Source organism: Passer domesticus, chromosome 9, assembly GCF_036417665.1.
Source record: "Passer domesticus isolate bPasDom1 chromosome 9, bPasDom1.hap1, whole genome shotgun sequence".
Taxonomy (NCBI): Eukaryota; Metazoa; Chordata; class Aves; order Passeriformes; family Passeridae; genus Passer; species Passer domesticus.
The window spans coordinates 7906528-7922105 of NC_087482.1; the positions used below are offsets into that span (position 1 = coordinate 7906528).

At 44.7% G+C, this 15578-nt stretch overlaps 1 protein-coding gene across 1 annotated transcript; it reads right to left on the reverse strand.

Moving 5' to 3' along the window:
• Positions 1–847: 847 nt before the first annotated feature.
• Positions 848–14595, reverse strand: LOC135307590 (complex I assembly factor ACAD9, mitochondrial-like). The gene is made up of 15 exons (XM_064431999.1): positions 13385–14595; positions 10858–12047; positions 10119–10197; positions 9038–9212; positions 8366–8439; positions 7075–7150; positions 6315–6385; positions 5865–5984; positions 5111–5239; positions 4278–4357; positions 3662–3788; positions 2881–2958; positions 2266–2394; positions 1452–1524; positions 848–1001 (listed from the first exon to the last, which is right to left on the reverse strand). The coding sequence occupies exons 2-15, from the start codon at positions 11046–11048 to the stop codon at positions 901–903; spliced, it is 1503 nt and encodes a 500-aa protein (XP_064288069.1). The 5' UTR covers positions 11049–12047; positions 13385–14595; the 3' UTR covers positions 848–900.
• Positions 14596–15578: the final 983 nt, after the last annotated feature.

A 15578-nucleotide genomic window follows, 5' to 3' on the forward strand; every position in this document is an offset into this window, starting at 1 on the left:
ACTGGCTTCAGCCTTCCTTTGGCTGTGATTTGCACCGGTGCTTGTGCAGGCATTTTACAGTAACTGGCTTCAGTTCTTTCCTCTTGCCCCCAAAAACCGAGAATAAACCTGTTTAGCACCAATGTTTGGGCTCCTAAACAGAACTGTTCTCATTCTACGAGTGTCACAGACACATTTTATGAAAAATCCTTTTTCCAGGGTCTTTTCTCCTGTGAAGCTGGGAAGCTTCAGCTTCTCCATGTTTTGTTGCTTTGGAATGTGATTTGGAGAATTGTTACCCAGCATGTGAAATTGTTTTTACTTGATGAGCAATGACAGCCACCTGTGTTAAAGCTGTGAACAGTCACAAGATTTGTTATTCATTCCTTTGCTTTCCCTTCCAGCTTTTTGATGAATTCTTTCTCTCTATTTAGTATAGTTGTAGTGTAGTACTTTAATATAATATCCTCATATATCAGCCTTCTGAAACATGGAGTCAAGATTCTCATCTCTTCCCTCATCCTGGAATCCTCAAACAGAGGTATACCCAAGTCTTTCAGGCTTGCTCAGTGAATGAGCAGCTGATTGAAGTACAAAAATACTGAGAAACCCCACAGTCCCTTCCTAGGAAGAAACATCTCCCCATCTAAACCTCACCTGTCTTTATCCAGTTACAGGGGAAACAGACATATATATATATATATATATGTATGTATGTCTGTAATAAAATAACTTCAGCTTTAAATGAAATCTCTGTATTTATCCTTTTCCTATGAAATTTTGGTTAGAAAGAAGTTTTATTTTACACAGTTACATTTAGTAAAGACATTAAATAACAGATGCTTTTAAGATGCCAAATATTGGAACTGCAGCAAATTCCTCCCTGACTGACATTCATGAGTGCCTGCTCTCAGGGAGGAATCAGAAGGTCCTGTCCAGAGGGTGAGAGCAGATGTATGCCCTCTTCTCCAGGATCTGCTTTGCAGCTTTTTTAATGGAATCATCCAGGTTTTCATCAGCATCTGTGGAGAAAGAGAGAAAAGTCAACTAAGGGACCACAAAGAGCTGTTGTAAATTTCTTTCAAGAAGTGTTTTTGAACACAAATGCAAGAGTGTGAGGGCCAGGAAGAAACTGAACATTCTCTATTGAAAAAGATTGGTTATTACAGACTGAGCTTCAGAGACCCAATGCCCAGCTGGTCAGTACTTCCCAAAGAGTCCAAATCCCTCATTTCTATCAGCTACTTGTCAGAAGTATATACATGAAATGTAGATATTATATTCCTCAATAAGGAACGCTGGCAGTTGGCTTTAGCTATGAAGTGAAGAGACTCTTTTCAACAGGTTCCAGCTCTGCTGCTTGTTTCAATTAAAAGCGGAGCCAAACTCTTTTGTTGGTCACATCAAACTCACCTTTTTTTGATTACAGTCTGAAAGACAGAAGAGCGTAAGAACTATTTTATAGTACTTACATTTTTCTAATTGAGCCATGGCATAATTATTCTTGAAATAGGCTTCTGTGCAGAAGATATTTGTAAGAAGCACCTGGAAAAGGAGTAAAACTGAGTTTAAAAATAGTGAATGAATTTCATAACAAAAACCATGTAGTAAGAATACAGTAATTGAAACATCTCAAAGCTCTTTGATAATGGTGCCCTGAACCCCAGTCATGTGCAGTGCAGCCTCAGCTGTCCCTTTGAGGCCAGAGAACTGCCAAGGCTCAGGGCTGGGATGAGCCTTCGCCCAAAAGCTACTCCAAGACTGATTGGGAATCAATCCAGAGCAGGGCTCACACAAAGAGCAAAGTCTCAAGGCCAAAGCCAAACCTTCATCACGTTGGATTTGTTTTCACACTGATCTGGAGCAAATTTTTCTTGTGCTGCAACACCACTGTTACCATGAAACTTTACATGAGCTACTAAATAAGCACTGTCCTTTCCTGTCCTGAGCTGTGCTGCCCAAATACTGTTGTGCTTATGTGTTTTTATTAATGATTATATGGAAAGAGCTTGGGAAGAACTGCATGGTGTTAACAGATTTGAGAGAACGTGCAGAGTTGTGGTGAGGTTCTAAATGTCTGTGTATGTGTTAAAGAAGTATTTTAAACATGTTGAAAGTGTGCAGCTCAACAAGCAGAGCCCCTGAGAGGCTCCTGCACTCTGGCAGGTTTAGCCACGTTCTGCTGCACTTTTATGGGAGAGTTTGCTGTAATTCCCCAGAGATGCAGCCTGCCTGCTGCCAGGAGCACAGCCTGAGTGGGAATGGTTGGTGCTGAGGGACACTCACCTCGTGGTCATGGTTCCTGAGCCCGATGCTGATGGAGCGGCTGGCCCGGGAGATGGCTGCAGTCATTGCATACAAATTAATCACCACATCTGCCACTCTCTTCAGCACCAGCTGCTCATCCACTATTGTCTGGGAGAGAGAAAATCATTATCTGCTTGTGGTTTGCCAATTTAAAACTTTAACCAAATATCACTGTCCATACTTCATGTTTAGGTCCAGCTTTATTTCGCATAAACCGGTTCTAGCCTAGGTCAGAAATTATCATTGTTAGTTTTGGGTTTACTAAGCTGCACCTTTTAAATTCTACTTGTAAAATTGTAATATTGATGTGTGCCTTAAACCACTTTGTTAAATGCCTGTAGCAGCAGGATTTGTGCTTACACAAGAAGAAAACAACCAATTCACTGAGGGTGCTGGTACTTTGGTTTTGGTTCTAACAATGTAACTTGCCCATTACACTGAGTACCTAATGTCAGTGTGTTTTCTCACACCCAGTGAGAAGGTGTCATGTGAAGGAAGTGCTGGTCCTGCCACACTCAGTCCCCTGCAGGTTCCAGTGGGGCCCTGAGCATAAACTATTCAGTAACAAAGACAACAGACAAAATAAATAGTTACCTTGCCAAACCTACTTAGCAGGCCCCTGACTGTAGTTCCAAAATAATAAACGTTTTCTTCAAGTTTCTTGGCATTCTCCTATAAAACAAAACACAAAATAGAACAATTTGAGTAGTCTTATAACAGAAAAGCAACATACCCCCACCCCCTTTAAAGAGGATACTGGATTTTCTCTTTTTTAACATTCATCCACCTTGCTGCTAAAAGCCAGACAGGCGCATTTCTTTCTCTCAAAGATCCATTACAATTTTCTGGAGTTTACCCTCAGTAACTTTTAGTATAGGCTTATGATAACAAAAGTAACTAACAGAACGCCCCATGAAAAATATACCTTATCTTTTTCCTATTAACAGAACATTCATTTTTGGTCATAAAAACCTTTTCCTAAGTGATTAAGCAAGTATGTGTATGTGTAATTCACAGTCATTCTGACCTGAAACTCTGTTCCAATTAAACAGGAAAAACTCCTGTTTTGTAACTAACCTTATAACAAAGGGCAGCTATTAAAAACGCTTTCATATGGTGAAGGCTCAATTTATACAAATTATCCAAATGGATCTAAAACTGGATTTGGTATAAACACAGGCTTAGAGCAGCCTTCATCCTCCCTTGATACCTGGACAATAACTGTAACTTCTTACCCTGTCATGGTGCCAACATCTGCTTACCCTGGAAAATCTCACTGCCCCTAGGTATACATTTTGGTTTGCAAAAACAGGAGATGAAATTGTGGCAAGCAGCAAAGGGAACAAACACAAGAGCTCAGCAGAGAGGCCCTTACCTGGAGGCTGGGATGCACCACCCCACTGTCACCTACAAGCCCCAGATCCACCTTCCTGCCCAGGGTGTCCTGTAACCTGGTCAGGAACTCCCCCAGCGCCACTCCCACGTTTCCTTTCTTGATTGCTCTGAAATGTTGGGGAAAGAATGGCTGTTAAAAAAAATTCCAAGAGGTTCAGACACAACCAGTTGGAATTCCAAATACTTTAGCACCAAGTCCTGATCCACTGCTGTGAAGTCTGGAGAACAACTGTGGAGCCTTAAGAGTCATCAGCTGCTCTCCAAGACACCCACAAGGAATTCCAGAGACCAGTACTCAATATGCACAATGCAGCTGTTGTGCCAACACAACTTCATTCAGATACAAAATATTCATTACTGGTCTTGAAAGAAATAATTACAGCTTGTGTAAAAGTCCAAGATAAAATGCATTAAATGCTACAATTCCTAAATCTATGAACCATCCCATTAAAAACACAGAGTCCCTGTAACAGTGAACTTTTACAGACAATAAATAGAAATACTGCAGGTATTCCCTGCAGTTTATCCTCTTATCTATAAAGTTATCTGATTCTGATTAGTTTATTTAAAACTATTAAGAATAAATAAGAACATACTTAATTTTGTCAGTTAAGATCTTCCCTGCATGCTGCATCCCTGTCAGTGCAATGTACATTCTCAGGATTTCATTGGTGCCCTGGAAAAAGCAGAAGAGAAAGTGAGAAGGTGGGTAACCAGAGTTTACAATAGTGTTTTCCAAGCAGGTCTGTTGTGCCCCTGTGCTCTTCTCACTGCTCCAGTACCACATGATGACTCTCCCCACACATAAACTGCCGCCTTTTGCTTTATCTCAGTTTTAATTCTGATTTCATGGGGCATTGCAGAAGTTGAGCCCCTCATCATTAAACACACAAATATACCCCAATGTAAAAGAAAACAGACAAAATGCATTTTGATTAAAAATGCTCTGCACTGTTCCAGTGAAGGAATATTTGAATAGTTGTAGAACTGCTCAAAATGAGCTGAGTTAAAATCAAGTCTGACAGTGAGTCTGATATGCACACGATGGGTCACTGACAATCCAGCTTGGAATGAGAACAAGCTTCAGAACCAACTTTTCTTTTAATTTAAATGCCCATCAATAAGTTAATTAAACATCTAAGTTGATCTTTTATGAGTTTCTCTGCTTCACTTGTGAGAAGCACACAAGAGGAAAGGTTACTGCTGTAACTCACACTGTGGTCAGTCTTTAAAAGCCATCATAGCTTATTTTATTATAGGGAACTACTATTGATATTCCAAAGAAAATAAGGTTAGTCCTGCAGTTTTACTGTTAGAGACTTTGCAGCCGAAGGAACAAGATCCTGGTCAATCAAACCTTCAGGTTTCTACTCCCCTTTATAGGAGGTGTGAACTGCAGTTTGCAGAAAAAGGGGATCCTGGTACTTGCCTCAAAGATGAGCAGGATCCTGGTGTCTCTGAGGTAGCGTTCATAGGGATAATCCTTCATGTAGCCAAGGCCTCCAAGGATCTGCAGAGCCTCACTCACACATGCCCAGGCACCTTCAGAGCTGAACACCTGCCATGGAACAGGGTTTGATCAGCAGAGAGTAGATAATAAATCAGCAATAAACACAGGATGCCCTGCTCTGGGGTTGTATCCACAGGACACTGCTGCAGCGTTTTCTGTGTGTTACACCGGTCCTGGAGCAGTATCCCTGTGGCTCAGGGGTTTGTCAAATTTAGTGATGCAATGCACAGGGCACTCTCCACATTCCAGGGACAGGGGCAGCCCCACACAGGGAGAGCAGCTGCAGCTGCTTGGCTGGAGCCCAGAGCAGGAGTTTTCTGCAGTGACCATGAGGGACACCCTGACAGCCACAGCCTGGATATTCCACAGGGTTTGTTGTGCCATCAGCTCCCTGGGAAAGCTGGCACAGCAACAGCTTGGCCAGGATGGCAGCTGGAGTGTGACTGAGTGTCCCAGTGCTCATGTGAGGCCTCCTCAGACGCCAGCTCAGCGGCTGTGACATTCTCAACCTGTTCCCTGCAGGTTTTATTTTGCACGAGTCTGAGCTTGTGGGGTACAGACAGAACAGTATCTGTCATTCCACCTGGCTGCAGTGCTTCTCTCCTCTAAATGCAGCCCTGAGTTCTCAGCCCTCTGCAGGCTGAACACTGAGCCTTTTCCCAGCCCTGGTTACCTTGACCATGGCAGCCTCGACGGAGCAGTCAGGGAAGCCTGGCCTGTCCATCATCCCTGCAGTCAGGTAAGCCATGCTCTCCATCACGTAGGCTTTCACAGCCATCAAACAAAACTTCTCCTGCCACACAGCAACAGGAGGAATTGTACAGAAATTCAGATGCAAAAGTCCACAATCAACCCTCAAACTTAAAAAGACCTGCAGTTCTTATATGTTTTACATCATCAAATTAATCAATCAATAAAAAGTACCACTTTGAAACAACAATAAATAAAAAATACCTTTATACATTTATCATTCTGGACATTTAAAAGATCAGTGTACAGAAGTCAGCACCAGGTTCACACAAATTTCTAGCAAATCCTTTAAACCAGTACAGCCAAAATACACCCAATGCAATCTATGTCCTGGCACTTCGCACAGAGATTTAGGTGTTTCATGTTTTGTTACCTGAATTAATCCAAACTGGCTGAGTTTCTTATTGAATTGTTTCCTGGTGCAAGCATACTCTGATGTCAGTTCTTCAAAGAAAGAAAAACAAGTCATTCTCAGAAGGGCTGTGACAGACCATTCCAGCAGCTGGTGTCCTTCCCTGGGCGGTGACATTCCAGTCTGTGCCCAGGAGCCCCCTGGCTGTTCCAGAAGCAGCACTTTGTGAAAATCACCCTCACACTGATGGTGTTGACCAAGTGTGGGACCAGCCTGTCAAAGGCTTTTGAACCAGAGGTATGAACCTGTACTCTTAAGAGAAGTGATCAGGTTTGGTGCTAATTGGTTAGAGAGACTTCTGTTACTGTTTTGGCTAATAATTGGCAGAAAGCAGTTTTAGCCCTAGTTACTGTGTGCAGCTTTGAGCCAGTTATTCAGGTGGGAGGTTCCAGGGGAGATTACACCTTCTAAAATCAATAGTACAGAGGTTTTTTTGTTGGGAATAACATTTTACCTCAGGGAAGTCCAACAGAGGCAATAACCTCCCACTCTATGAACTGAATCTACACTGTACAAAAGGAAAAAGACCTTTATTTCAAAACCTCTGCAAGCAGGCTTTTAATTTAATTTTTCAAAACCATATTTTCGTGTTTTAAAGATATCAAAGCCTGTTATGACAAGGTCAAGACTCCTGCTCCCACTCTGAATGTCTTGCATGATCTGCCTCAGGCAGAGCAGTTTCTGCTGGCACCCAGCCATGCAGAGCTCCCAATTCACCCACCTATCAACTTCTTAATCATTTCAGCAGATGCACTGCCCATGCTAAATCTTCCACTGTTGAGGATATTCATGGCAACCTGTGAAGAAACAGATGGGGTTTAGGCCACATTCTCCTTAGGTCACTGGTTCCTGCTTCTGTGTTCCCTGGATTTCACTCCTCACTGGGACACACTGCCAGTCCTGGAGAGTGCCCTCACATCAGCCACCACAGCTCTCAGCATCCCAAGGAAAATGCTTCAAAACTGGGCTTTTCCTGCCACCCATTACATCCAACTTTGTATCTGAAGCAGATGATCTGGTGACTTGGAAATAATCTCTAATTAGATGAAGGTAAAATGTAGATAAAAATGCATTTATCTGCAGCTGGTAAACAACATTCCAGCTGGACAGCACGGCTCCAGTTTATCAGATGAAGAAAACCACAGTATTTCTCCTTGCAGCTGACCTGTGATGGCTGCTCTCTGCCTCAGGTGGCTTTCAGCAACACATCACAGAAGGGATAAGAAAGGAGGTATAGAAATGAAATACAGACCAATAACGTAAAAAAAATAGATTTTGGAGTCTGGTGTCTGTAGTGTTGTTTCTCAACATGGGTGACTCATGTCAAAGCCTGTTAGGAAAGAAGTCACTGTCCTACATTTTAACTTGTCAGGAAGGCACCATAACAATCTTCTTTTAATCTCTACTACATTAAGGAAAATAATTTCTTTTAGCACTTAGGCCTGGACTTGCCTGCTACAGCAGGAATAAGAAATGGAGAAGGAGTAAGAGCAGGTTAGCAACTCCCCAGGTCACACTCTCAGAGAAAGGTTACACAGCAAGGCCACCTGTGGTTTTCTCTCCTGGGGTCCTGCCAGCATTTCCCTGTGCAACAGGGCAGCCCTGGAGAAGCACCTGACAGCCAGGGCACCTTGGAGCTGGGCATGCCTCCAGCACTCCCTGTGACATCCACACAGCCAGGGTGTCTCCCTTCCCACATTCTGCTCTGGAACCAGCAGAGGACATGTCCTCCATTCAGGGCAGAAGGGCAGCTGAAGTCACTCCCTCTTCTGAGGGGACACCACAACAAACAACCAAAAGCCCAACAAGAAGAGAAGAAACACAGAAATCTGAGATGATGGCACACTGTGCACTGTCCAGTGACACCAATTTACAGATCAATGGGGGAATCTCTCTTCCTGTACCCTAGAGTGTGGCAGTGCTCACACCACCCACAAGGAAACTTCAGCACGGGGGGAAACAGCCTCCTTCAGACTTCTATAAATCACCAGTAGTTATTCTCCACTGCTTACCTTAAATCCCCCCCCAACTTCTCCAATTACATTCTCTATAGGCACTTTGGTGTTTTCAAAATGTACTTCACAGGCTGAAACACAGAATTAACACTTGATCAAATATGACACAGAAATACTTAAAAGACATTCAGGAACTTAAGTCACTATTTGTAGCAGGAAATGAAGTCTTCCTAATGCATTGTTTATGACAGAATTATACATGCTTCGCCAAAGAAGTGAGAATTTGGGAAAAGGCTGTAGTTGACATCAGTTATTGATGTAAAATATTTAAAATATTATGAATATACACTGTGTAAACAGAGAACTACAGTTTGGTCTTTATTTCTAGTTCTAAGGAACTGACTGAACAGTCACCAAGATGGTGAAAAGATGCAATCATTACAAAGCTTAGAAGAGCTGAAGAACGTGGACTTCTAGATTAAACCTATTGGCCACTGAGTCTCCTGAATGATTTCTTTCACTGCACAGTGAATGAACTCCACAAATTGGATTTCTTATTTCAGACCCTGCGTCAGGAAGGGCTCCTGGGAAAAGCCAGCTAAAGAAACATGAAACTTATACTGTAACATGGAATACGTATTGATTTGCCCCTGAATTCAGATGATCCAACCAAAATAAAACCTTAAACTATGAAAACAAGTTCTGCTAACAGTTTTAGGTGGCTCTTACTGTTGGAGCCTCGAATGCCCAGTTTATCCTCGGGTTTCCCATGGGTGACACCCCCGAAGTCCCGCTCCACGATGAAAGCAGTGATTTTATTCTTCACCTGCCCGTCCTTGTCCACAATCTCTGTCCTGGCAAACACTGTGAAAATACTGGCCAGGCCACCATTGGAGATCCAGACCTGTTTTGAGAGAGGGAAGATGTGTAAGAAAGGTAAATGTGCTGATTTTGTGGGCACAGCCCTCCAGGGTTTTGTAACAGGCTGGGAAAAGAACAGAGTGCTGAAAAATTGCTGTTCCTTCCCTTCAGTTCTAATGAGGGTCTGCTCCCAGGGTGAGCACATTTCTGAGGAGAGCTGACCACATGTGCTCAGTTTAGAGCAACTTTAAAACCAGAATGTAGTATCAATATGCATTAAATTAAAATCCACAGTGCATTTCCACAAAAGCTGGTCCATCCTGCTGCTGCTGGCACCTGAGAGATACAGGGGCAATGCAGACTGGACAAACCCTGTGGCCAAAAATTAACTCTGATGAGAAATTCTCTGATCAGCCTCTCCCCCAGGGTGGGTCTCTTCACACCACAAATGGATCAACAACTACAGACCAAGTCTGCAACGCATCCAATACTGCTGAAACCAGGACATCTCTGATTTCTTCAAGACTGGCTTTTGTCACGGTTTCTTTTAACAGAAAGGTTCCAGGCAGACCTATTTCTAATTAAATATCAAGTTGTATTTTAAAATCTAGCCTGCAGAATGAAGAGATGTCAAATACAGGTTCAGGTTTCCTTTTACCTAAGCTGTCATGGAAGGGGCTGATTTACTAAGAAACCAACCCGCCCTGAAGCTGAACACACAAATGGCCAACAGAGAAAGAACCCAGGGTAGTTTTCCATTTTCCTTACCAGGAGTTTAATGCAGTAATTCTCTAACAATAATTTTCTATTCCCTTTGTGCCTAATCTTTTTGACAGGGTCATTCTCCTCTAGCTTGGAAACCTCCCAGTTCCAGACTGATGCAAAAGACAAGAACACTTCCTACATTTGTAAGAAACCCCTTTCCTGTTCCCAGTCTGTGAGTAGGTACCTTGGAGCCATTTAACAGGAAGTGTTTCCCATCTTCACTCAGGGTTGCCCTTGTCTGGATGGATGCAGCATCACTCCCACTAGAAAACAAACAAGTTACTAATGTTTAAAGAAGTAAACACGCTTTAAAAAAACAAAACTGCATATTCCCCCTCTTCCTATTCTGTAAAAAGGAGGGGGTCTCAAATAGCAGTATATAAATTTTAGCTTTTAACTAACAAGGAAGCTCACTAGATTGAACAGTTCTAAAAGTTACCTGAGGGGACATTTCTTCTCATTACCATGTTATCAGGATTATAACCTGACCAGACTGTGTAGAATGCCACAAAAGCAACATTTTGGAGCTACACTTTGAGCTATGTGAACACACAATGAGCCTCTCACTTAAGTGACAACAAAAATTCTTCCTTTTAGTTTTGGTAGCTCCTTCAAAACAGGCTTTTATATTTTGAATAAGAACTGAAAGCATCCCAGAACAGTCACAGCACATTATTTCTGACGTAGCACAAAGCATCCTTTCAAGTAAATGAATTCCTGGGATGAGAACAAGAATCAAGGATTTCATGGACACTGCCAAAAGCAGCATGTTGGGGAAAGAGTAATTGGAGTGTTCCTTGAAATACCAAAACTAAACCACAGATGTATATACTGAAGCCATGGGCCCCAGATAAAGAAGCCTGAAGGTATGAAGCAATGCAGCTAAGGCAGTGAGCCCCTGTGGGGCTGTGGGGCAGCAGCACCTGCCGGGCTCGGTGAGGCAGAAGGCAGCAATGTGCTCCCCCGAGGCCAGGCGGGGCAGGTACTTGGCCTTCTGCTCCTCGGTGCCAGCAATGAGGATCCCCTGCAGAAACAAGCACAGGAAACTTTGCAGCATCACCCTGTGGGAAAAGAGAGGGAGCTGACAAGCTCCAGCATGTTTAGAAAGCTTCATCTGCAAGTTTTATGGCATAGCAAGAGACAGTTTAATCAACAAGACTGTATTATTTGTCAGTCATTAAAATATTTTTTCATTAGCATTCTCTGCTCAATTCGACAAGGAATCTTCTCTTGCTATAACAAACTGAGTGTGGTTTCAAGCTTCTTTCTGCCATCCACCCAGCACTAAAAAGGTAAATACCTATGGCTATATTCAAGTTCAAAACTGACACACTTTCTCTCAGATGAGTTATCTCCTCTAGGCCCCCCAACATGCAGCCCCAGCCAGCCAAAGTTCCTCTTTTCTGAATTCTTTCCTTCCTCATCACCTGAGCCCCCCTGATACTGTTTCAATTCTATTTATTCTAGGTACTTTAGACAAGTTTAGCCAATTTAAAAAAAACCAACTTGGACTCATTCATCTAAGAACAATTATCCTAATAGTAACTTCCTTGTGTACTTCCTATGCAGCCTTTCTGTCTCACACTGAACCAGTGGCAGAGGCTGCTGCAGACACCAACAACCTGATTTATGCTTTGCCAGTAATTCTGATTTGCTCCCCCTAAGCCCCACATTTTTCACTTCACCTTTCCCATGCAATCTGTGCAGAAGCCCTGGCCCCAGAGCAGCAGCATTACCTTCAGCCCAATGGCCTGGTGAGCTGCCAGGGTCACTGCAATGGAGCCATCCAGGGAGCTGATTTCTCCCAGACGTGCATACATGGTGTTTGACAGGCCCAGCCCACCTGGAACAGGCACCAGGTTTTATTTCAGTACATTTTTTGTGCCACTTCCCCGCTCCCCCAAAAATCCATTTCAAGTACAGAAATACAGGAATGTAGCAGCTTTAACTGGAGAGGTACAAAAGCGGCACAAAATGCACCCCTAGATGTTCTTCTGTGGCATTTACTCACCATATTCCTCTGGAATCTGCATGCCAAAGAGACCCAGGTCCTTCAGTCCCTGTAAGGTTTCGGGTGGGATTTTTGCATCTTGATCGATTTTCTTCGAGTCCACTACAAATAGAGAATTTTTTCTCATTTAACACTGTGTTTCTCAGTGCCCAGAGCAGCTGGGAGGCTACAGGATTCCCCCACCAGGGCCACAGTCACTCATGACCCTTCTCATTCCCAGCTTCACAAGAATTTCTTCTTTCTAGCTTCAGCCTGACCATCCTGTTTGTCCTCATGACATATTCAGGAAAAAGACTTGGAAATGGGAAAAATGCAGCATTTATTTCATTTTCTCAAACATTTCTACTGGTTCTGCATGCCAGCAGATTCCAAGACTGGAATAAGCAAAGTATTTTCAGGATTTTCTATCTGAACTAAGTCTAGGTTGTGAATACAAGAAAAAAAAAAAGTACATAAATTAGGAAATTAGAAAATCTTGTTCTGAGGAGATTTTAAGATTCTTGGGGGATTAAGAGAGCTGTTCTGTACCATGGCAGTGAAAACAAACAGGAATCATACTTTCTCCAGACTCCATAATTTGACCCTTTTATTCCTTCCCTAAACATCAGGCTGTTTACTCCATGAACCATGTTCCCCCCCACAGAGCAAAGAGTTAAAAAATGTAATTTGAATAAATCCCTTATTTACTGTCAGTGAGCAACACTACAATTTTACAGTTAAAATCACCTGGATCTCGCCAATTGTGATGTGTGACAATCACTGGCTTCTCCAAACTCCTACAGAGTTTGGAAAACCTCTGTCAATGGGAAGGCTGAGACAGTGCTGTTTAACTGCCCCAGAAATTGCTGTCTGTGCAAACCACTATTCTGCAATTGCTCTGGAATTGGCTTATCCAAGGCAGCACGAATGGAAGGACACCCTGCAATGCTCTCTGGAATGCAGACGGGTAATAAGGCCTTTCCCAAATGGAATTATTACTCTAATACTGAAAAAACAGAAATGCTTTTGATTTTTCATAACTCCTCAACGAGCCAGCATTTCTGAGTATCTCTGCTGCATTTTGCCACGGTCAGTTTTAGCAGAGTAGGACAGCTATAAAGTTCTAGGAACTAGAACTAGGAAAAAAAAAATCACAATGTATGAAGTAGTTAGAAGCACAATTCAGCTGAGCTAAAACCAATTTCAAATCCTATCTTTATCCCAGAATTCTTTTACATCCTTGGTTTTTCCCCTGTTTTGGAGATTTAATTCTTCTGATCAGCACCCAAATACTTCCCAAAAAAGCCACAAATGGACATGCTACAGAATCAGCATCACTGTGTGAGCAGCAATAAATGCATAAACTAAATTAAATGTTTGAAACACCTTATAGAACTGCTATAGTGAAATAATTTTGTAATCACTAAATCACTTGCATGGATAAAACCACAATAATATACCTTCTTCATTGAAGAACTTTTCAACAGGTCCCACAAACTGGTTGATTTCTGCCAGTTCTTCATTGCTAATTTCTGGGTAAGGAAAAACTTCTTCCTAAAATAGGAGAATAGGAGAATTATTTAATAATTTTTAATACACGAACCATGCAGTTAAAATAAAAATCATGGGAGATATGCCTTGCAAAGACTCTAAAACACTGTGCAAATTAAGAATTGTGGAAAATGTCCCGAAACAGAAATAGGGCTCCACAGGACCCAACTTTATTTCACATCAAAACCAGACCAGAGGGTGTTAACTGAACAACAGAAACATGAGGGAGAAATCAAGAGATCTTTTAAGAAGCACGAGGATGCAAAAGTTCTTCATCACCCATGAGTTTTAACCCTATTCAGGGACTGATAAAAATGAGTTTGATGTTTCCAAAGCTCAGCCCATGAGCACTGTCCCTTGCGAACACCCAGCACATTTCACCTGCTAATGCCTCGAGGACAAAGGTGAGTGAGCCCCACCACTCCTTATCATCCCCAGGGTGTTCTGGCCATGAACTGGAAGCAGCACAGCCTGACAGGTTGGAATTGGTAAAAAATACAAACAAGGAACACAAGGAGTGGGAGGCTACGTGAGAAGAACACTTCTGATTTTTACTGCCTTTCCCCTTTTAAACAGAAGAATTTATCTCTGTCCACACAAATCTGTTCATGGTACTCTGAGCAATATATCAGCATCAAAAATTCAGGACCTGTGAAATGTTAGAGGTTTTCAGAAAGCTGCTGTGTTGAAACTTGAGGGAAGAAACACCCGAGACACATCTGTAGAGGGGTTTAACACAGTGGAGCCTGAGTGCTGCCTGTTTTAACACCTTATCTGACAAGCTCTGTTGAAAGAGACTTTATTGCTCAACTCATTTCAGTGGATTTGAATTATTCCTTCTTTCCGTTTACTTCACCCTGCAATCTCTGATAAATGCACACTCTAAGCCCTGCAGTAACAAACTCTGCTTAATACAGCGTTCCATCTCAGATTTTAACTTCTTTGTCCAGTGGCATCTCAAGGCACCACAAGAACACCAATCTTTCCTACCAAAACTGTAGGCAGAGATTTACATGAAGCCTCCATCCTTGAAGAACAACCAGAGGACGAAGCGATCCAAGTTCAGCGGCATGCCCAGAGGGGGAGCACGGCGACAGGCAGCGCCCAGGGGACCCGCGGGGCTGGCAGGCACAGGGGCTCTCGGCGTTGTTTGGGTCACTCTGAGCCCCTTCGCCTGTTCTGTGTGCAAAGGCTCCCTTCAGTTACCCGGCTGCAGCTGAGGGACACACAGAGCCAGGGCAGGGAGCTCCGCAGGGCTGGACCCGGGGGCTGCGGGGCAGCCGGGCCGGGCCGGGCCCTGCCGAGGGCTCACAGCAACGCCCGCAGCCCGGGCTGGGATGAGCAGCTGGGAAAGGCCCTGGCGCTGCTGCGGACGAGCCCCCGGTGAGTGCCAGCCCCGCTGTCCGCCGGTGAAAGGGCAGCGACCCCCGGGCGCGGCCGGCCCCCACCGCCCCCCGCGGACCCACCTTGCGCAGCGTGCCGAGGAACAGCTCCTTGGCGAAGGCGCGGCGGGGCGCGGCCGTGCGCAGGCCGCGGGGCCGGCCCGGGGCTGGGGCTGGAGCTGGGGCCGGGGCCGGGGCCGGGCGGAGCGCAGGGCCCGCAGCAGCAGCAGCACCGCGCTCATGGCCGCGCTCGGCGCTCCGCTGACGGCACCGCCGAGCACCCGGCCCCGCCGGGGCGGGGCACGGCCCGCAGCCCCACAGCCCCGCGGCCTCACCGCCTCACGGGGCGGCGCTTCGCTCGCAGGAGCCGCGGGGATGTGCTCCATCCGGGTGACCTGCGGCGGGCACGGCCCCACAGCCCCGCGGCGCTTCGCTCGCAGGGCCCGCAGTAACGCCGCTCACGGCTTCCTCACGGCTTCCTCACGGCTTCCTCACGGCTTCCTCACGGCTTCCCTGGTGCCCTCCCCTCCCCGGCCCGGCAGCTCTTGCCCGAGCCGCACGGTCCCGCCGAGAAGCAGCTCTTGGTGCAGCCTTTGAATCGCCCTCATGAAGCGAAAGCCGCGGCGCAGGCCAGCCCGCGAGCAGCACCGCAGGCAGGGATCGCTGCTTCCCCTCCTGGAGCTGCGGGACACGCTGGGCTGCAGCGTGGAAATCGCCCCCG

Excerpts from the sequence above, each read along its gene's own strand:
- LOC135307590 (XM_064431999.1), bottom strand. The coding sequence starts at position 11,048 with ATGAAGCTTTCTAAACATGCTGGAGCTTGTCAGCTCCCTCTCTTTTCC. Across the intron at positions 8,440-9,037 it reads GGGCATTCGAGGCTCCAACA|CCTGTGAAGTACATTTTGAA; the intron begins GTAAGAGCCACC and ends TCTGTGTTTCAG. Across the intron at positions 1,525-2,265 it reads TCAGGAACCATGACCACGAG|GTGCTTCTTACAAATATCTT; the intron begins GTGAGTGTCCCT and ends CTCCTTTTCCAG.